Below are 23,527 nucleotides of genomic sequence, written 5' to 3'. Positions count from 1 at the left end.
CTACGTTCTGAGCGTTAATGAATCATACCTACGTTTTCAGGGTTGACACCGTGCCAAAGTTCTCATTGATGTGTAACCATACCTAGGTTATCAATGTTATACCACCATGCCTACGTTTTCAACGTTAATTTTACCAAGCCTACGCTCTTAACGTTAAGTCACCAGGTCTACGTTCTCATAGATATGTCACCATGCCTAGGTTATCAACGTTAAGACACCATGCCTACGTTCTCAGGCTATACTTATTTCCCACAAGTGCACAAAGCTATACTCCATTGTACACAAGTGCACAAAGCAATACTCCATTGTACACAAGTGCACAAAGCTATACTCCATTGTACACAAGTGCACAAAGCAATAGTCCATTGTACACAAGTGCACAAAGCAATACTCCCTTGTACAGAAGTGCACAAAGCAATAGTCCATTGTATAGAAGTGCACAAAGCAATACTCCCTTGTACAGAAGTGCACAAATCAATACTCCATTGTACACAAGCGCATAATACAATACTCCCTTCCCCACAAGTGCACAAAGCAATAGATCCTTGTACACAGGTGCAAAAAGCGATTTTCCATTCCCCACAAGTGCACAAAGCAAGCAATAATCCCTTCCCCACAAGTGCACAAAGCAATAATCCCTTCTCCACAAGTGCACAAAGCAAGCAATACTCCCTTACCCACAAGTGCACAAAGCAATAATCCCTTCTCCACAAGTGCACAAAGCAAGCAATAATCCCTTTTCCACAAGTGCACAAAGCAAGCAATACTCCCTTACCCATAAGTGCACAAAGCAAGCAATACTCCCTTACCCACAAGTGCACAAAGCAATACTCCCTTCCCCACAAGTGCACAAAGCAATACTCCCTTACCCACAAGTGCACAAAGCAAGCAATAATCCCTTCCCCACAAGTGCACAAAGCAATAATCCCTTCTCCACAAGTGCACAAAGCAAGCAATAATCCCTTCCCCACAAGTGCACAAAGCAATAATCCCTTCTCCACAAGTGCACAAAGCACTGTAAGAGCATAGAAAATAAATAATAAAACTAGCGAAATATTTTTTAAATACATTTTTAAAAGGTTAAATAAGGGAAAGAGCATCTCAATAGCTGACATTTCTCTCAATAGTTCCAGTTTTATTTCCCTTTTTCTATAGAAAAAAAGATTTTTTTTAAGTACCACTAATTAATTAACCAATTTGTAAATGTTTTGAATAACATATGTTATAAATCGAAAATTAATTTAGTGCAGAGTTTCTTTTTATCCGAGAATAGGAAGCGGGAGCAAAAGAGATGCAAATGAATCCCACCAAAAAAGATGAGTAATATTAGTTTTAAAAATAATAAATAATTGGACCAAAATTTGGATTATAGAAAACACATTCTCCTTCACTATAGTTTGGATCCGCCCTTGTCTTCATCCTGACAAAAGGCCGGCAGATTTGATATCTTTTGCAAAAGGTCAGAGTTCTACCATTTACGTTATTACGTAATCTAATCACAACTTGTTTTAAAAGTAAATGTCGCCTGAGATTCAAATAGCTATAACTAGTCTAGGTGAACAGATTAACTGTGAGTTTACAAATACCGTTTTCTGTCAGCACTGAGTTATCTTCATCTGTTAGGCCATCTTTATCGTCATCTAAGAAAGTTAATCAAAGTTATATTTAGAATTTTTGCAAAACAGATAGATGATAGTTGAATTTATTTGTTTTTCCTTTTTTTTTTTTTTTGGTTGCAACATATTCTATGAATATGTTATTATCATTTTTTTTTTTAAACTAAAATCCGCTATGCAGAGTTGATAACAGATTAATATTTTTTTCGTTTCAAAACAAATGTCTTCGCTGTTCAACGCACTTTGGAAAACCAAAAACCAAAACCAAAACAGGCACTCTATTGTCTGACTAAAACCGAAAGTTAACCTATTTAGGAGGAACTGTGGCTGAGTGTATAAGCGCTTCGCTTACGAACTGGAGGTTCGAATCTCGATGAAGACTGGAATTTTGAATTTCATTATCTTTAGGGCGCCTCTGAGATCTAATGAGTACGGGACCTTTTTTTTTTTTTTTGGAAGGGGGGATTAAAGGCGGTTGTTGTGTACTGGCCACATGGCACCCTCGTTAACCCTGGGCTACAGAAAGAGTTGACATTTATATTATGTGCCCTATAGATCGCAAGGTCTAAAAGTGAAATTTACTACTTTACTGACCTAGTTCTAGAGCTATATATTTCTGATATATTTGACGATTCCGTTGTTAATCGATGTCTGCAACTATCTACATATGCATATATAGCTCCTGATTGAAGATAAGCTTATTTCTGATATCTCATGGTCTCAAAGATGACTCCGAGGCTCCGATATTCACAGATTCACGCCATTAGGAGCGATAGAGCTTCCCAGCCGAAAATGCGCTTGGCTTCTGAACCGGAGGTCCTAGGTTCGAATCCTGGTGAAGACTGGGATTTTTAACTTCGGCATCTTTGGACCCCTCTGAGTCCACCCAGCTCTAATGGGTGCCTGACGTTACTTGGGGAAAAGTAAAGGCGGTTGGTCGTTGTACTGGTCACATGACACCCCCCTTAACCGTAGGCCACATAAACAGAGGACCTTGACACCATCTGCCCTATATACTACAAGTCAGAAAGGGAACTAATTGTTGTTTCTGTGTGTATTGCTTACTTGTTTATGTTTATTATTTACTTTTTATTTTTTTTTATGTTTGATGTTTACTTTTACTCTTCGTTGTGTAATGTTTAATTTTAAATGTTTGATGTTTATTTTACTCTTCGTAGTTTAATGTTTAATTGTTAAAAAATGTTAAATGTTGACTTTAAAAAAAAATTTTAAAGCTTACTTTTACTTTTAGCTGTATAATACTTTCGTTACAATACCACTTCTTGTAGAATCATAGTATTTATTAGAAATATTCAAAGATTTAAATGAGGTATATGACTCTGTGGCTGCCAACATTATATAAACTATACTCGAAATGAAAACAAAAAAACTATTCTTTATCCAAACCTTTTTTATTGGGGACTTCCTCGTCGACGTAACCATCGCAGTCATTATCTTCCCCGTCTCCGTCGTTCTGTGGGCTAGGCGTACACCAAGTTGCGGTGGTTGTTGGTGGTGTTGGTCTGGCGGTAGTCGCTGGTGAGATGGTAGCTGTGGAAGGCTTTGTCGACGTAGCGGTCGTTGAAGTAGAATTAAAATTATTTCAGCTTTTATTTTAAAAAAAGACAATAGATCTAATCTCTTAAAGCTAGAGTTCAATTTGTGAACTTGTTGCCGACAATGTAATACAAATTAGTTTGTCCTGCAAGCCGAAAAGAAAGTATAGAGATTTGTTTAGAGCCCACAATGCATTGCGTTCTTTTTAAAATACAGAGCTAATCAAGGGCGGATTGGCTACTTGGGGTTTCGGGGAAATGCTGATAACCAAATACACCGGTAGGGCCCCCGAAAGGAACGCATGGATGCCATTATATTACGTATTATATTGTTAATGTTTTTATAACATTCTCTTTTTAAAGTGACTTTTTTTAATGTCGATATAAAAAAATATATATTTTAACGACTCTACAGTTCAAAACTAATATAATGGAACACATTTTCAGATGTAATGTAATAGTCTGCATCGGTAGACAAGTCCGCTTCATCTCCTTAGGGCCTACACACTTAGCTGTTAAAAATCAACACAAGGCCTATGTTTCTAATGAATATATTGAGCATGTGTACAGTAATCGATGCGTTATCGAACATGCAATATTTTGCGCAAGGGTGATTAGAGAGTCTTATCTCCCCTTAACACGTCAAGAATAATGGACAGCTTGCGTCTTCAACTCTTAGAGATGCTAACTGCCCTCAAATAGAGATGTATTTTAAATGGTGAAGGCCTATCTTAATTTTTTTGATTAGTATTTTAGTATTTATAAATAGAGAAGAGTGTTTTTATTTCTTTTACAAAGCTTGTATCAAGTCACTCTGTCTGTCTGTCTGTTCGGTAAAAAGTTAGTTCACGTTATTTCTTCCACACCTACTCTCGGATCAAGTTGAAACTTCGCACAACAATTTATTACCACAAACATATGATTTTTTTTATAGATAAGAAATTTGCTAATAAAAAGAAATAGCCAATTTGTCTTTAATTAATGGTAACTAACTATTTTGTTTGGTAACAACCTTCAGTATTCACACATACGGCTAACAATTTACGGAATCGTCCCCTTAGATATGTAAACACTTTATTTCAAATTTATAAATCGAATGTTAAAAAGAAACTTGTTGCCAGTGCGGAGTGCATTTTGCTTATATAAGCTTTGTTTCTTTAAAAACATTCTTTTATAATTTGCTTCTTTATATACTTGTATAGCCCTTAATTGTAAGTCTATTTACATAACAGCTCACTACATACATCTTCTGAATAATCAAAGTCTACGCTTGTATTTCCAAAGGCGATTGGAGTCGCATAGGTACTTCCTTCGCCTAATCCAAACATATAGCAGCCGAAAGCTTGACCACTAAGAGTCCTCAGAGAGAAAGGCGAATCCACATTCGGATCCAAATCAATTTGTAAAAGTCGTAATTTCATATAGCTGCTAATCTCCTGAAGCGTCCTAAAACTGTAGACAAAAAAAAAAACGAAATTAAGAAGGAATATACATTTTTTTTCAAAAATTAGCCTTTCAGATAACAAGTGAACGAAACAAACAATTCGGTTTGTTAATGAATGAGCCCATAAAAAAGACGAATTGAAGTGAACCAAACAGTGAGCAAGCAAGTTTGAGTTTTTGAGTTTAGGCACATCGGCACAATTTGGGCCATGTCATGCCCGTCATCCCTTAAGGATCATGAGCAAGCAAGAGAGAGCAAAACAAGAAAGGAGGTGTCGAAAAATGTGACAAAAGTGAAAGAGAAAGCAAAAGAGAACGCAAAGAGAAAAACGTTTAAAAGTGACTACGTCATATATATATATATTTTGAATTGAAATCGTCAAGTCTTACATTGCAAGAGAGAAATAACAATATAAAATACAAGAGCTAATCAGTCTTACAAAACTTTTGAAAAACAAAGCAATTTTGGTTATTACATAAAGCTGTAGCATATATGTATGTATACTTAGCTGAGGTCAAAGTAGTGAACGAACAATACAGCTGTAAGTCATAAAAACTGAAAGCATAGAACTATGCTTAGCTTACAACAGAGAAAAAAAAGTATTCATTGTAAATTGACTTATCAATGACGTGCGTTCGGGGGTATAGTGCAAATAAGAAAAGCATAGAAAAATGTCAAAGAAATATAAAACAAATAAAAGGTGGATACCTATTTGAATACCAAAGTAAGCAGAGGACACGAAGAATAGGAGTACAAAACACAGCGATAGAAATGTGACCAAAGAGAATGAATAAAGAGATGAAAGTGAAAAGAGAAAGTCAAAGCAAAAAAGAGAATGCAAAGATTAAACGGTTAATAGAAACTGGGCGGACCGTATTCTAACGTGTTCAGTGAATGGGGCGCAGGGCGCTCCGAGGGACTTCTAAAGTGATCAGGGAAAACGATAAAACATAAAAATACTTTTTTTAAAAAAAAAAGCTTATATGAGGGTGTAATTGTATCAATTGGTTTGGATTAGTCATGCAATTAAGTTTGTAATAGATCTAGAACTACAACAATAAATCTGTACAATTAGAAATATTTTTAACCAATTAATTTATTTATTTCATGCTTTAAGCTTTCTCGATATGCTTGGATCCTGTCACTTGTCTGGACCAGTTGGGAAAATAGGGGGGGGGGGGAAATAAATTGACATCTGGGTGAATTTTAGGGAAAATGTTCCCTGTATAAATATATCGGCCGAAAGAGAAAATAAAACGCTACTTGTCTATTACATTTAGGTCTATTACATTTAGGGCGCATCAAGCAAAGGCAAACTATCGAATACCTTATTTAGTCGTATCAAATAGTATCTGACAATCTAATTTTTTAACATCTAATTCCTTGACTTGACGTGCGGCTTATAAACATTATATCCAGTTCTTACATTGTAGACAGAACAATTTTTTTGGTGGATTTCCCATACACTGGCCAGCGATGAAACATTCCTTAAACTTTATGACAATCTATTATGACAATGATTTTAACGATGATTATGAGCTGTTGATTGTAACTTACACGGACACCTTACATCTTTTAGGTACAGCGGTGGCTGAGTGGTAACGGCTTTGGCTTCCGAAACGAGGCGTCTCGGGTTCAAATGTCAGGAAACAATGGGATTTTAGTATCGGGATTTTTGAGGCTCCATTGAGTCCACCTTATTCTAATTAATACCTGACATTAAATTGGTAAAATAAAGATCGTTGTGATGTCCACATTGCACCCTCGTTAACGTATGCCCCCCTCCCAAAAAAAAAACTGAAAGGGGTGTTTTACTTTTGCTCTACATCATAGCCGGTGAAGATGATATTTGATATTTTGGGTTTTTGGCACATCGGCACAATTTAGGTCATATCGTGCCCATAATCCCTCAAGAGTAATCCCCCCTTTATAGTACATGATCTAAATGTTATACAACTAATTAATCTAGCTCAAAAAGTAAAAAAAGTAAACATGTATATAAGGTTATAAAATCTGTTGTAAATATTATATATTCACAATTACTTTGACCTATCACAAATTAAATTTTCGTAGTAAAACCCAATCATAGCAGGTTAAAAATCTACACCGCTGCACATTAAATAATCAGAAAAACTCATTACCAAATTATAATGAAAACATAAAAACAGACTCACGTATTTAAAGTCATATTATTTAGAACGTAATCTTGTAAGCTCCCTACAGCAATAATGATGATTGCATGTTCAGAAAACTCATTAGGTAACCTGTTTTAAGAATGAAATATTTGCTTTAAGATTTTGTGAACCTATTGAATCTAGATTTAGACAATGCAACTAAAATATATTTTAACAATTTACTAGCTATTTTGTAGAAGCATTTTTGATAATTAAAAAATAAAGTTCTCATTCATAGCTTAGATTGATCGTAGTTGTGTCAATTGTCAGGGGCAGGTGTGGCGAGAGTGATATGTTACTTTGTTGATATTTTGGTATGATAGTTATATCGTCTTGTCTATGTACTCCCAGGTTAGGAATGTTAACAGTCTGCACGTGTTGTGAACTGAATGGTTCAGTCTTCCTTGAATGTGCGAGAGACTGTGTTAGCCAGTGAGGTCTTGTTCCCTGTCCAGGAAGGTTGGACGGTTGCCTCCTGGACTGGTGCTTGTGTATTAATATTTACTGAGAGTTGAAGTCATTGTGTGCTTTATTGGATATTAAAGTATTATTGTTCAGTTATTGTTCTAGATATCCTGGTAAATCGACAAGAGGGCGCGGGGAATCTGTTTAAAGTTATAAAATGGTTTAATGTAATAATTAATACACCTTGAATTAGCGCGTGTCCTATGAAAGCGCGGGGACCACTGCGGTGGCAAAGGTTGCAGTGGCCTAAGGCCGGCCGTGCAAAATAGCGGCGTATGCTACGCCGCCGGTCGACAAGTATATTATATTATGAAGACTTTAATCTCGATTTAACCAATAACAATATGTTAATAATAACTTATTTACACTACTCCATTTTCTAATCCTCCTTAATATTCCCCAATCAACATGCATTCCCACCATTCTACATTCACACTTCACTGCGCACGTAACAGTTAAGTACCAGGTGACTGAGCCTCGCTCGTTAGAATAATTTGTTAACCTTTAAAGTGCTGAGCTTTTTTTTACAATGAGTGCACACAAAATGGAATTACAATCCTAGTGTTTAGGCAACCTGTGGGTCGCGACCCCTTTGGGGGTCGATTGACGATTTGTCAGGGGTCGCCTAAGACCATCGAAAATATGGATTGTATTTTGTCTATTCTTCTATTGCTGTGTGTGTGGGGGGGGGGGGTCGCGGCAGAGTTGCGGATTGTAAAAAGGGGTCGCCATAGCTCTTCTTCTTCTTCTTCTAGCCAGCTTTATTGCTGCTGAGCTGTGAGGTCTTTTGCATTCTGCGCCAAGGAAAAAAAGTGTGCTGTTTTCTTCAGTTGTTCAGCACTGCCGTACAGGGTGTTGGTTATGTTGGGCTGGAGTGGAAGTAGGGTCTGCCTAAGGTGGATTAGGGAGGGGCATTCAAAGAGGATATGGTTTACGGTTTCAAAGGGGTGGGTGCAAAGGGGGAGTTGTGTGGAGTTTATTTTGTTCAGATGGTAATTTAATAGTGGTGTGTGTCCTGTTCTTAGTTGGAAAATTGGAGATTGTTCTTTGCTGGGGAGGAAGTTATCACTGTCCAGTTTGTTAGGCGTAGTCATTTCTTTGTACATGGCTCAGCCTGTGTTTCCTGATGCCCATTGGTTGAGCCACTCCTCTTTGTGATTGTTGACTAACATTGACCTTAGGGTGAGGTAGTTAACAGGTCTATCTGGTTGTTCCATAGAGGAACCTGCCTTTGATAGCTTATCTGCCTTTTCATTTCCCATGATGCCAATGTGTCCAGGGATCCACTGTATGGTGATATTGATATTTAATTTTGATATCATCTGATGGATTATCACAATGAGTGTTGTCAACTCTCTTGGGCTGTTTGAGGTGCTGCTGTTAAGTGCTTTCAGAGTAGATTGGGAGTCTGTAAATGATGTTGCATGTGGCAACCAGAAGTCCCCTTTTACAGTCGAGAACAAACCGTAGCTCATGTCGTGTTGTTTTTACATTGCAGCTTCTGCGTCAAACTATCGGTCTATTATTGGCTTGGAAGAAAGTATTTGCAGTGTAACTTCTCAAATGGTTACGATCAAGCATTAATTGTTGCAATTATTATATTCAGTATGGATTTGGTGAGAAAAATCAAGTGATACGTTACAGGGTTAAGACCTGCACTCTGTAACAAAGTAAAGTAGCGCATTGTTTCCCTAAGAGACTCTCTGTGGGACTAGTGACGAAAGCGGTCTCATTTTTTTCCCTTTGACGTCAAATAGAAAATTTTCATTCATAAAACATCCTTGTCAAAATTAATGTTTCAATAATTAAACATTTTTAAACCGACATAACGGTCGACCTCGAGTTTTCCCCTTGTGTCGAGAATTTTTTTTCTCCTTTCTTTACATATATATAAAAGCTATAATAATAATATAACTTGAAATTTTAAAGCAAATCGTTTGAACCGTTTTCGAAATAAAATTTATTTGTAAATATATATACATACATTCATACATAAAAGAATTGCTCGCTTAAGAGTATAGGATAAAGTATAGTGATTGATAGACTTGACCTTTGACTTCTAATTTGTGTTACAGAAGAGACTTTAATCTCGATTCTAACAATAATAATATATTCATAACCTCATTTACACTACTCAACTTTCTAATCCTTCTCTTCTCCTTTCAACACTATAAATACTTCAGAATATGCATTTTTTACAAAGCCATCTTAATTCAATTGCAATGATCCTCCTCTCTAACTATGCAGTTAGCGACAAAGACTCATCGATTTGTATATATATATATATATATATATATATATATATATATATATATATAATGGGGCAATGACCAGGGAGAGCATTAGTCTGACTTTGCTGTCGAGGGTTAAGCCTTTGTCTTTCCACATTGTTTTGAGCTTTGCATGTGCTGCTATGGACTGTGCTATTTGGTCTAGTAGTTTAGGTCTGGTTCCCTCATCTGAGACGCTAGCTCCGAGGTATTTAAAACTATTGATACTTAACAGCTTTTCATCTCCAATGCTGATGCCCCTTTAAAAAAATATAGCTTCTATATAGCGCTACTTTCATGCTTACAGCATGTTCAAAGCGGAATGGTCAAAAATCATTTGTGGACCAGTTGGGGTTGGGGGTATCTCGGAGAAAGTTTTTCTGTGCTGCCATTTAGGCACTCAGTAGACACAACTCTGCTCGAGTCGGGTGTCGAACCTCGAGCCCCTTTCATAGGTAGCCAAGCCAAGTTCTAGCGTACTTGGCCTCTCGACCACGCTTACCAAACAAAAAAAATGTGCTATGATTTATTAAAAACTTACTTTGCGAGATATTCTGTCATAAATAAATTCGATGGGAGGATTGAACACGATGACCTTTCAAACGTACCATTTCTTTTGAAAATAACGACAACTTGCAATGCTGACGTGGAATGAATTATGAAAGTTCCTGGGTGAAACTGCAAAGTACAAACAAGAATTAATTTGCTTAAAAATATTAGCGGACTCTTTAACATTTTATTTTAAAATCGATTCCTCCTATAAGACAATGGAGGCGCGACGCCTGAGTGGTAAAGCGCTTGGCTTTCAAACCAGGGATCCCGGGTTCGAAACCTAGTGATGACTGGGATTCTTGATTTCGGATCTTTAGGGCGAGTCTAAGTCTATCCAGTTCTAATGTGTACCTGGCACAAGTTGGGAAAAGTAAGATTGTGATGGCCACATGACGTTTCGTAAACCGTGGATCCTGAAACAGATGACATTTACATCCTATGATCACAAGGTCTGAAATATGAACTTGCTTTACTATAAAAAAAGGTACATAGTGCTGAAAGCCCTCTCATTCTATTTTTTTCTCGTAATTCCTCAGACAGGCAAAGAGTCTTTCCAGTAAACTTTATCACAATCAAGAACTATTTATTGTTCAGATAACTAATTTATATTATAAGACTGTGCAAAAAAAAATGTTCATTTTTTATTTATTCATTTAATTTATTACAGTTGTGTTTCCTAAACAACTAGTTTATCCGTAAAGACACCCTATACGCTGAGCTTACAGAAGGAGTCAGACCATAGGGCCACGGCCGGTCTTAGGCCACTGCAACCTATCCGGTCGCAGTGGGCCCCGCGCTTTCAGAGGCCCGGCGCTAATTCTAGGTCTAATTATTAAATTGCCACATATACACGAAATAGTCCTGGAAATCTCATGAATTTATTAAAATCTCTTAAAAAATAAACAAAATAGTCATTAGTGGGCGTCACTCATTGCGGAAAAGCGCCAATCCTACTCGCTATAAAAGAAAAAAAGCATTTTCAGCTTTCATGTAATAAAAAGTATTAATCAGGCGAATTTTCACCTTAATCGGAGGTTCCAATACTTTATTTACTTGTATAGTCACTGGCATATCAATATGCCATAGGTTGCAAGGTTCGTAAAATAAAGTTAATTTGATCGCAATTTTTGTACTTAGTAAAGAATGAATACAATTCAAAGTCGAATTTATTTTCTAATACAAAATCTTAATTTTCACTTATTATCCTTATTTCCACCCAGACTAGGCCCAGCGCAATCAGTTTCGCATAGGGCCCCGCAATTGTTAGGACCGGCCCTGCATAGGGCCACCCATGACTAGCTTATAGACATGTCTGCGAGTGCAAAAAGGTTATGGTAGGAGATAGCCCAAGACCGGACAGCATGGAGACAGACTGTACGTGCTGGTACGAACTTTGCTGAGTTCAAATGAAACGAAGCTGCCTCAGTCAAGAGAAAGAAAAACAAAGCTGCTCTGTCAGCTAGCCCTAGGACAGATGCATACACATGCACGAACTGAATTAAACTCTGCCGCTCCGGAATAGGCTTGATCAGTCACTACAGATTTTGCCCCGTGTCAAGACGAAACCAAAGCCAGTGACTCATCTGGTCAAAACTAATATATGTTTAAAATGAATACACTTAATTTTGTATGTTCATGTGTTAAAGTATAAAGTAGATCTTGAGTTAGACATAGGTCTAGATCTAGACTTATTTAGAGTTAAATATTGGCTCTGCGCATGCCTGACCTTTTTTTTTATTAGACGTACGCGATTAATGAATGTAACAATTAGAATATATCTCAACACGGCTTCGCAGCTTTAGCGAACGAATGTATAAAAAATGCTTTAGAAAAACAAATTTGATTAATCTGATTCAAATACGAAATAAATAGAGTATGATTAGTATGTTCATGTGTTAAAGTATAAGACTATCTTTGCGAAGAGAAGTTGTATCATCTTAGAGTTAAATTAGAGTTTTAGACCTACAAATAGAGAGATGTGTAACATTACGTTATTGTCTAATGAGAAAATGTACGTCAGGAATTATAAATTCGCAGATATAAGGAACGAATTTATGTAAAATAAAAATGCTTTTGAAGCACAAATTTGAAGTTTAATTTTATTAAATAATGAAATCAATGGACTATATTTTGTACTTTCATGTGTCAAAGTAAAAAACTATCTAGATCTAGATCCTTTCGATCATTTTATGTATACATAGTAAACATAGCCTAGATTGATGAAGTTATAATGCTTTCATAGAGTTGGTCAACTTTTTTTTTTGAGGGTCTTAAGTTTGTTTTAGGGCTACAATACATACACTACGGTCTAAGTTAGTACCCAAGGAACATTTATCCCAAGTTTTTTCAAGATTGGTCAAACGGGTTTGATTTCTATTCGTCACCTACATACGCCTTACATTCTACTTTATAGTATAAGAAGATACATGTTTCTAAGCATATAAATAAAAAAAAAGTAAAATGTTAAGTATTACAACTTTGTACAACTTTTACGCAGAATTTAAAATATTTTAATAATTAATATTTGAAAACAACAAAAAAAATCGAAGGTTCCTTGTAATGAAACAGAATTGTAAACAATGAGCAGATAACTATTTGAACTATTAGTGTTCTAATCCCGAATACTGTTAATATCATAATGTTAATAAACACTGGACATACAATTAGGTTAAATAGGAACCTACCTCATACATTGTCGGTTTTCTAGTCGAATTATACCTGCTTGTTGTTTTATTCTCCATGTCCGTGACATTAAGCATCTGGCAACAAGGTGCATACACAGTACTCTGACAGTCGTGACTCAAGGGACAGAAACATATGTACTCGTATCTAGGTAGCTGTAGTACAGTAAGTAAGTTATCTAGTGGACAGATAGAAGACTTGCTGATATTTAAGAGACTAAAGATATTGATTAAAATATGTAAATTTATTCAAGAATTTACTTTTTTAGATGAGCGTATTCTATTCGCTATAAACAAGATGAATAAAGATGAGATCCTGGACATCAGCTAACGTCACAACAGCGTCGCCACATCGCAGTGCCAATATCCGACGTGTCGTTACAGTATGAGATCAGCGTCGTCGCAGGTCTTGCCAAGGTGTATATCTGCGACCAGCAAGCTGCCTTAGGGTCATAGGCTCCTGATTTCACCCAAGGGTGCACCCCCAAAAGCCTTTTTCATGGTTACATATATAGTCATAAAGCCATAGAGGTTTGAATTCAGAGTTTTCCTTCTCCTAAGCAAGCCAAGGCTAAAGAAACCATCTTTTTCCGAAAGCAGAATGCATACTTGTACTTCTAATTGCTTTTTTTTTCTAATACAAAACATTAAGCAATTTTTTTTAGTCATATTACAATTATTGTTCGTTACATTGTTATAAGATACTCTCACTATACATATTGACGGACAATGGTTAAGCTTGCCCTGAATGTGGCAAAATATATAGATTACAGCTGGGGCTGCGAAGCCACGGGAAATATTGCATTCCTCATTAATCTTCGGACTCGAAGACAGATGTTATTAAAATATGTGCATATTCGAAAGCACTATCGACTTTAATAGTTACTCTTTTAGTTAGCCGTAATGTTTAATGGTTTTATAAATTTACATAATAACAGCACTAAACATTTTCCGTAAAATGTTCTTAGCAGTAGTAAGATTTAAAAAAAAAAAAGCGATCCCAAAATGCATTAAAACAATAGAATCACACTTTTAAATAAACACGCGAAAATAATTATAGTGATAATTTAATGTATAGACAAACACAATGTAGGCTCGAGGTGCCTTGATAACATGACAAACACAAACTTGAGCTAAAAGGACAAACGAATCTTAACAAAATGAGCTTATAGATCTTAATGGTCTGTACTTTACCTAATTGAAACAAGTCCGAATTATTATCGAGATAATCCGTAATCAAGACACCGAACGGGTCTCTGGATTTAAAACTATAGAATACAAAGGAGGATGCTGTCAAAGATATAGAACAATAGTTATAGAAAAAAATATGCATTTCAATAGTGCCTTTGTATATATCGCGACTACTTTAGAACAGGGCCGGTCTAAGACCACTGCAACCTATACGCCCCGAGCTAATTCGAATTGTACATTATTACATTAAACCATTATCATTTATATATAATAACAGGGTTTCCGCGGCCTCATTTTTTTTTTGACCTCCTGGTAATCTCCTGAAATTGCAAAATATACGAAAAAGTCCTGGAAATTTCCTGAAAAACTCAAAAAGATATCCTAAAAAGTGGACAAAATTGTCATTTTGAGGTGCCTATCCCACACGCGATAAAAAACAAACGGCATTGTCAGCATTCCTTAGATAAAAAAACTATGGCAAAACTATGGCAAAAAACGAATGTATTTTATAATTTTAAAAATCTTAATTTTGACATTATGCTTTATCCCCGCCAATACTGGGCTCCACGCAATCTATTTTGCATAGGGCCATGCAATAATTAGGACCGGCCCTGCTTTAGAATGCTCAGTATGCACTGGTCCCATCCAGAGTATGCAGGAAAAGGTTTCTGGTATGTATATGGCTACTAAAAAGACTTTCACTGTTCGGGACAAATCTGGAAATGTTTGACTTCATCGTGATTCGATATATAAGGAAAATAGTCCATGAATCTACAAAATGTTAATATTATGATTGACTTTGCAGCTAGTTATTTATCGTTTAAATTTCAGGTCCCATTTAAATAATCGATACACATTTTGTATTGGCAGTCAGGAGTTGTTGTTTTTTTTTTCCATGGGGCACGGTGGCTTATTGATTAAGTGCTTGGCTTTCGAACCTGGGGTCCTTGGTTGGAATCTCGGTAAAAACTCAGATTATGAATTTCGCGATTTTCAGGGCGCCCCTGACTCCACCCAACTCTATTGGGTACCTGACTTTATTTTGGGAAAGTAAATGCGGTTGGTCGTAGTGCTGACCACGTGACACTCTGCTCGTTGGCCTTAGAAACAAAGGACCTCAACATCAACATCAGCGCAAGAGATTCCAAGGTCTGAAAGGGAACTTTTTTAGTCAGAGTTTTAATCATTTTTAGCGGCCCCCGAAAGGGGAATAGACGCTATTAGTTTTGTGTGGTATGTCTGTCCGTCTGTCCGTCCGTCCCATTTAGATCTATTAAACTAGAAAAGATATTGAAAATCTGACATCATGATATTTTAGACCTTTCAAAGTTCTGATGCAATGGCTTTTTTATTTCTTCTCTAAAATCATCTATGCAAGCATTTTTTTTCATAAAATTACAATTTTTACAACTATTCACTATTAATAATAACAGACACGAGAGGCTATTTAGTAAGGGAGATGACTATTGACCATATTTTTAACACATTCATGTAAACGGTTTTAGTTGTTGTTTTTTTTTGTTACAAAAATTTTGTTTTACAGATGTATTGTTAAGTTAAGTATGTTCTGTTAAACTTACTACTACATTGACAAAAAATTGTTTACTGTTGTTATTTTTTAAGGAATAAGTGTTTTTTCATATTATCACAATGACTGCAGCAACGGTACTTAGTAATAGGACAGTTACACTTAATAACTAAATAAATTATTTTATCTATTTTCTACTAATGTGTCTCTATTCATTTTCTAAAAATAAGTTATCCTCTTCTATGTCAAGAAATAAGTTTTCTTTAAATAGCTCAATTCGCTGAGGGAGTTCCGTAAACCTCTTAAACATATTCGTACAGTTTGTAATAAACCAATTTTTTTCAGCCTCTTTGAGTTCTTTGCGAGCTCTCCTAGGTGTCACATTTAAAGAGCGCATCACAAACCAAAAGATTTGATTCAGGATAAATACAGCGATTAGACCCCACGATGACCTGTAACTATCGTAAAAAAACGCAAGCTAAAAATCTATGGCCACATTTATAAAGTCTTGAGGCTTGCAAAGACCTTCCTTCAGGTAACAGTTCCAGAAAAAATAACAAGAGGCAGACGAAGAAAGCGATGGGAAGACAACCAATGAGAGCGGACGGGCCAGCCATGGATAGAGGTTCTATCTAAGGAACAAGAGAGAAAGGAAAGGAGAAAGACGGTCGACAGATCTTGCATGGTGCCCCAACGGTCAAACAGACTAAGGGATAGCTAACGTTAAAAAGTTAAAAAGCTCGGTTATGACAAGACCAATTATTTCAAGGATATATTCATTGTAGTCGCTTTAACTGTGTACACTGGTGGATTCTTTAGTGGTGTGGCAGGTCTGCAGCAGTACTACTTACCTGACAAGTAAGGAAAATCTTTTTTATGAATGTCTATAGTCTCGAATGACTTCAGATAAGTTTTCACTAACCCCTCGGTTGATATAACAACAGTGCATATTGTTATTTTACTGCACTTCTAAGGTTTTATATGTTACAAGCTTAGCCTTTTGCTGTGTAGACTGGAATTTTTTATTTCGGGATTTTTCTACCACCACTGAAACCTCATTATTTCGGGAGAAATAAATGCAGTTGTCCTTAAGACATCTTCATTATCCTTGACCCAACAAATGACCAAACATCATCTGCACCCTAGATCGCAGGATTTGTAATGATACTAAAATGAATCATATTTTTTATATTATGATTAACAATTTATAGCACTATCACCCATAATCAAAAGCTTACTTGGTCTAATTGATGTTTTGGGTGTCTCCGAATATTAAAAAAATGTCTCAGAACTATAAGGGCTAAGAGGAACCGCTGCTATAGACTGATTAGATCTAAGTCAAGCTGGTATTAGTAGCAATTATTGAACATTCTCTAATACAAATAAATTCAAGAAATATATACCAGATGAATCGTGTTTTGCACTTGGTTGGGTAAAAGGATACTTTGTTGACGTCAAACTAGAACAGAAAAAAAAAATTTAATTCAGAATACTGACATTATTTCGGCATCTAAGATTCTATAATTAGATTTGTGCATATATCTGTGTTGGAGGCGAGGTGGCGAAGCGGTAAAGCGCCTGGCTTCCATACCGGGAACCGGAGTTCGAATCCTTTGTGAATACTGAGATTTTTAGTTTCGGGATCTTCATGTGCCTCTGAGTCCACCCAGCTCTAATAGTTGGGAAAAGTTGGTAAAAGTAAAGGCGGTGGTCGTTGTGCTGGCCACATGACACCCTCGTTAACCGTAGGCAACAAAAACAGATGACCTTTACATCATCTGCCCTATAGACCACAAGGTCTGCAAGGGAAACTTTACTTACTTTACTATATATCTGTGTATATTTTAGTAACACAAGAATTCAACTCAAGAAAATACTAAGAAAGTAGAACAGACACCAAATAGAGCAGTTAGATTCATAACAAACGAATATTCACATTTGAAAGCAGTAACACGTTTAGTAATATCCCTAAAATTTAGAAACCCTTCAGGATAGAAGGCTTAAAAGTAAAGTAGCAATTATAAATAAAACATCAAACCATAATTTTCAAATTGAAAAACAAGACGTAATATAGGTTTAGAAAGACACAAAGATAAAGGCCCATTCCTTGTTCATTTTGCTAAGGCGAATGTGTACAATTGCTCTTTCTCTCCTTGTGCTATTAGAACATGGAATGGGTTGCCTGAACCTGCCAGTAAAACCAAAAATTAGGCAGAATTAAAGTCATTGATAAACATGCATGACTAGATTGACCTAAAAAACCCACGCGTAGGAGGTAACCATTTTCTTTTTTTTTAAAGTAACATCTGTATTGCATATGATAACATAAGATTAGAAGAACAATCTTTATTCCTTCAATATAGAATATTTCATCATTGCGACATTTCATCACCATTACATTTCATCACCATTACATTTCATCACCATTACATTTCATCACCATTACATTTCATCATTGCGACATCTCATCACCATTACATTTCATCATTGCGACATTTCAATATCATTACATTTCATCATTGCGACATTTCATCACCATTACATTTCATCACCATTACATTTCATCATTGCGACATTTCATCACCATTACATTTCATCATTGCACCATTTCATCACCATTACATTTCATCATTGCGCCATTTCATCACCATTACATTTCATCATTGCGACATTTCATCACCATTACATTTCATCACCATTACATTTCATCATTGCAACATTTCATCACCATTACATTTCATCATTGCGCCATTTCATCACCATTACATTTCATCATTGCATAAAGTGCATTTTGCAAAACATAAGCACATGTAGGTGTCATTAAGTAATGAACATACGGAGCAAGTTAACCCTAACTCTAACCCGAAATGATGAAATGCTATAATGATGAAATGTCTCGTGTGATGTGCCAGGAGGTGTCTGGTCACCAGAATATTTAATATATAAAGCAAAGTGTAAGATGGATCTGTGTATATCACAAATAATCAAACCGTTGGGCCAATCGAGATGAAATTTTACATGAACTTTAATGAGGGTTCAATGTCCTTCCTACAACCGCAGGACCCTAAAAATAAAGTAACACACTTTTTTAACAACTAGAGCGACCCCGTTGTAATTGTATTTTATGTTCGCTATGAAAGTCGGCTAAACGGGTAAATCCAATTTTTCATTGTCAACTTTCATTTTCGTGGGAAAATATACAAAAGTGCTAAGGGAACATATCTCGCCATGTTTGACATAGATTTAACTCTAATACACTAAATCAGGGTCTCTCAACCTGTGGATCGCGACCCCCTTTTGGGGTCGATTGACGATTCGCCAGGGGTCGCCAAACACCATTAAAAAAAATGGATTGTTATTGTCTATTCTTCTAGTGCTGTGTGTGTTGTGTTCGGGGGGGGGGGGAGGGGTCGCAGCTAAGTGGGGGGGATTGTAAAAAATGGGTCGCCGAGCATAAAAGGTTGAGAACCGCTGCACTAGATCATGCTACACAAACTAAGGGCCCGCGGGTGGTGCAATTCGATACCTCTCCGTTCACGTTAAACGGAAGAAACAAAGACAAAAAAAAAATCCAAAAGCCAGCACCAAGAGCGTATTTGTGGTATACAATGACCCAGGTTAGGAAAAACGAAACTTCACTTGCCTGGATATAAAAAACTGTTGACCCTTGTAATCACTGACCAAAGTTTTGTCCTCAGAAAACAAGACGCAGTATCCTTTACTGTGGAATAGTTTATCAGGATTGTACCAACAATGTTACACAAGGCGAATCATCATATGTCTTAAAACGTTGACGAACCCAATAAACCAGATAAAACAAAATGTCAATTAATGCTGGCACATTTATTACAAGGCTTAAATCAATTCATTCTGTCTGTCTTTCTGTCTGTCCAGTAAAAAGATAAGTGCACGTTATTTCTCCTAAACTAGGCTGGGATAAAGTTGAAACTTTGCAAAACTCTTCATTGACATGAATCAAGAAAATAAGTTAACCAATTATTCATTTATCTACTGGTAAATAATTATTGTGCTCGATACCAACAAAGGAAATTAATCCTTCAATATTGACAGATATGACTACATAAGTAGGGTTTGGTCACATTATATTATTGTATATTTTTCTTACACTTCTTCTTTTAGGCGCTCTGCAAGCTAAAATCGAGTCAGACTTAGTCTCGAGCCACCACGGCAAGCAGCCACGTTATTTAGGGCACTAAGCCAGACGCCCCGCTGATCTTTTACAGCAAGATCATTCCGGATCAAAATTTTTAAAGCGAGTTGATAAAAGGCCTGAGGAGTTTAAAACGAATTGATTTAGCGCCATGGTTTAGAACTGCACCCTAACCTGTGTTTCGTGTGCGAATGTTGCTCGAATTTGCAACTATTTTGTTATTGTTACGGTAGTTACGCGGAGGTGATCAATTGTATAGTCAAACGGAATTTCCATTTGATTGGACAAAACACAAATTTGATTGGGAAAATACAAATTATCTTTTCTTATCTTATCTTTACAAGCCAATAACGAGCCAGACGTATTGGAAAGAACGATGGTTTAGAGTCCGCAATGCTAAAGAAAGTTAATTATTTCTGAGTTTTCCTAAATTGAGATTCATAATCCTCGTAAATCATAATACTTTTAGAACCAGTGCGTCAAGAAAAACAAAAATCAAAGCTCCACAACATTTCATATTGCAGTCGATCATACAATTAAGCAAAGCAATTATTACTGCCAATAAACTGCCAAGTTTTTGGTATTCATTAACTTAATTTATACTTATCAAAGCAATCTTCTCTTTGTCTTTTATTTATTCAGCTTTCTATATTTTGGCGAAGACTTATAGCAAACTGCAATCTCATATATCTTAGCTAATTAAAAAAAATTGCTATAGTATATACCAGTGATGCCCAACCTAATTCGATCTGCGGGCCATTTTAATTTTCGACACTCGTGTCGCGGGCCACATGACCGAAAAAAAGTAACAAAAATAAAAACAAAAATGAAATTGACTTTAAACTAATTTTATGAGAAACCCATGGATGTAGTACTTACATTAATTAATGGGATATTTGAATTTTTCAGGCGTCGGAAAATGTTCTTATTTCTCTACTTCAAATGTGAGCAACATTTTAGCAAGTTTTACCACCGACTCATTTTCTTGTCTCTTTGTGTTCAATATTCCCATCAATACCGCTATATTTGCTTCATAATGCTGTTTATATGCTGTTTGTTTTTTGGTTAAACAGCCACACTTTCTTTATAAAACAAATATGTTGGCTTATTATCATGTTCCAAACGAAAAAAGTAAAGATCCGTGTCACTTTTTCTGTTACATTTTACATTAAAGTGTTAAATGTCGTGGTACCAATCCATTAGAAAAAAGAGAGCACTAACGTAGGTAAAGTTACATTTTTCAACCTTTTTTTTTGGGGGGGGGGCAGGAGGTGTGGGTGATTTTCTTAATTTTGTTTTGGCGTTTCGGAGGGCCGGATAGAACCACGTCGTGGGCCGGATCTGGCCCGCGGGCCGTACTTTGGGCATCACTGGTATATACTTATGAAACCTCATGTTTACTGCAGATGTAGTTTGACATATCCAACGAAATTCAGGTGTATAAATCGCACCTGTGAAGGATCGTTTGATACTCTGTTCCCCATCTACTGATTGGCATGGCCATAGAGAAGTCTTTCAAGAATAACGGGCTAACATATTCCACGGCTAACGTGACCGTACGAGTGCTGTTAAGGTAGCAGTGGTCAGTTTTGGAGCTGCAAAGATAAAGTTCAAACCATGTTATTACTGTATTAATAAGATCAGGTTAATATTATGTTATTATAAGTATTAATAAGATAAAGTTACTACCATGTTACTCTCGTATTAATGAGATAAAGTTACTACCATGTTACTCTCGTATTAATAAAATAAAGTTACTACCATGTTACTCTCGTATTAATGAGATAAAGTTACTACAATGTTACTCTCGTATTAATAAAATAAAGTTACTACCATGTTACTCTCGTATTAATGAGATAAAGTTACTACAATGTTACTCTCGTATTAATGAGATAAAGTTACTACAATGTTACTCTCGTATTAATGAGATAAAGTTACTACCATGTTACTCTCGTATTAATAAAATAAAGTTACTACAATGTTACTCTCGTATTAATAAAATAAAGTTACTACCATGTTACTCTCGTATTAATAAAATAAAGTTACTACCATGTTACTCTCGTATTAATAAAATAAAGTTACTACAATGTTACTCTCGTATTAATAAAATAAAGTTACTACAATGTTACTCTCGTATTAATAAAATAAAGTTACTACCATGTTACTCTCGTATTAATAAAATAAAGTTACTACCATGTTACTCTCGTATTAATAAAATAAAGTTACTACAATGTTACTCTCGTATTAATAAAATAAAGTTACTACCATGTTACTCTCGTATTAATAAGATAAAGTTACTACTATGTTATTCTCGTATTAATGAGATAAAGTTACTACCATGTAATTCTTAATAATGTAAAGTACTAATAGATGTTCTGGATATAGGGTTTTGCTATGCGATAAAAGAACCGTATAAATACATGTAGATATCTTTAGCCTTGCACTTGTAAATACAACTTTTAGTTAAACTAAAAAAAAATAATTATGAACACTATATAGCCCTAAGCTGCATAGCAAGAGGACCCAAAACCATCATATAGAAGATATATACAACACCGAGAACTGTCTGATCTGGAAACCACTGCTCAATTCATCTCAGATATAATATTACTGATCTGAACCCTCCGACATGTAAAATATATTTGTGTTCAAATTTATAAACAAAATTTTATCATTTTTGAAAACTCGGATTTATTTTCTTTCTATTGCGTGTTAACAAAATTCATGTTTCATACGTAATTGACATTTAAACAAGGTTACAAAAGACAGTTTGTGTGGAAACACAAACTCAAAATCGGCCCCCGAAGAGGTCCACCCAGGCAGGCTTCAATATTTTCAGAAAAAACATCCAAATGAAATTATATCAAAGACAAATGAGAGATAAGAATGGAGAAAGAAGGTTAACAGATCTTGTGTAGTGCCCCAACGGTCACGCAGATCAAAGGATAGGTGAAAGTGAATGTAAAGTTAGATGTGAACCTGGCCTAACTAGTTCCCCTTCAGACCTTGTCGTCTATTGGGCAGATGATGTAAAGTTCATCTGTTTTTGTGGCCTACGATTAGCGAGGGTGTCATGTAGCCAGCACAACGACCAACCGCCTATACTTTTCCCCAACTAATGTCAGGTACCCATTAGAGCTGAGTGGACTCAGAGGCGCCCAAAGATTCCAAAGTTGAAAATCCCAGTCTTCACCAGGATTCGAACCCGGGACCCCCGGTTCGGAAGCCAAGCGCTTTACCACTCAGCCACCGCGCCTCCCCTGGCCTAACTGATGTCTTATAATTGATCTAATTGTTTTGAAAAGGCTCAATCTCTTAATCGAATCCTCAAAAAAAAAAAAAAAAAAAAAATTTTCCGCAATAAAAAAATGTTCAGAAAAATGAAATTTATAAGATCAATATTCATTTTAAATTAGGTCTAACTTATAATACATACTAATTAGCTTTTTTTATTTAAAAAACTGCTTGCATAACTGATTTTAAAAATTAGATTTTTCGCTTTCAGAAAACAAAAAGTAGCCGTTGCATCAGAACTTTGAATTTTCTAAAATATTGTGATGTCGGATTTTCAATATCTTTTCTAGTTTACGAGATCTAAACGGGACGGACGGACAGACGGTCAGACGGACAGACGGACAGACATTTCGCACAAAACTAATAGCGTCTTTTCCCCTTTCGGGGACCGCTAAAAATTATACCTTAACATGGAAAACGTGGTATTTGATATTGTAAGACTACAAAGCTACACAAAAATTGCGTTGCGACACTCTTGGCAAACACACCAATGCTAGTGAAACTATGCTGCCCAGATTGGTGAAGTGGACAACCACTGTAAAGGGGGAAGAGGGATCTTCATTCACAGTGATTTTTTGGCGCCGA

At 36.0% G+C, this 23,527-nt stretch overlaps 2 protein-coding genes across 2 annotated transcripts in view; both read right to left on the bottom strand.

Moving 5' to 3' along the window:
* The window catches only part of LOC106055992 (uncharacterized), a 34,141-nt gene extending 17,206 nt beyond the window's left edge, over positions 1-16,935 (bottom strand). Inside the window, exons 1-8 of the mRNA XM_056017491.1 lie at positions 16,881-16,935; positions 13,953-14,048; positions 12,762-12,937; positions 10,067-10,203; positions 6,791-6,880; positions 4,417-4,624; positions 3,024-3,177; positions 1,587-1,640 (exon numbers count right to left, since the gene is read on the bottom strand). Coding sequence (XP_055873466.1) covers positions 1,587-1,640; positions 3,024-3,177; positions 4,417-4,624; positions 6,791-6,880; positions 10,067-10,203; positions 12,762-12,836 — 718 coding nt within the window. The 5' untranslated portion in view covers positions 12,837-12,937; positions 13,953-14,048; positions 16,881-16,935. The remainder of the gene's footprint in view (positions 1-1,586; positions 1,641-3,023; positions 3,178-4,416; positions 4,625-6,790; positions 6,881-10,066; positions 10,204-12,761; positions 12,938-13,952; positions 14,049-16,880) is intronic.
* A 2,160-nt stretch (positions 16,936-19,095) lies between these two features.
* LOC129924009 (uncharacterized) overlaps positions 19,096-23,527 on the bottom strand; it is an 18,266-nt gene continuing 13,834 nt past the window's right edge. The window contains exons 6-7 of the mRNA XM_056017598.1: positions 21,100-21,243; positions 19,096-19,198 (exon numbers count right to left, since the gene is read on the bottom strand). Coding sequence (XP_055873573.1) covers positions 19,096-19,198; positions 21,100-21,243 — 247 coding nt within the window. The remainder of the gene's footprint in view (positions 19,199-21,099; positions 21,244-23,527) is intronic.

The sequence above is a fragment of the Biomphalaria glabrata genome, chromosome 18 (assembly GCF_947242115.1).
Source record: "Biomphalaria glabrata chromosome 18, xgBioGlab47.1, whole genome shotgun sequence".
In the NCBI taxonomy this organism is placed as follows: Eukaryota; Metazoa; Mollusca; class Gastropoda; family Planorbidae; genus Biomphalaria; species Biomphalaria glabrata.
The sequence above is the reverse complement of the archived record's forward strand: the minus strand, read 5'-3'. Positions and strand labels throughout refer to the sequence as shown.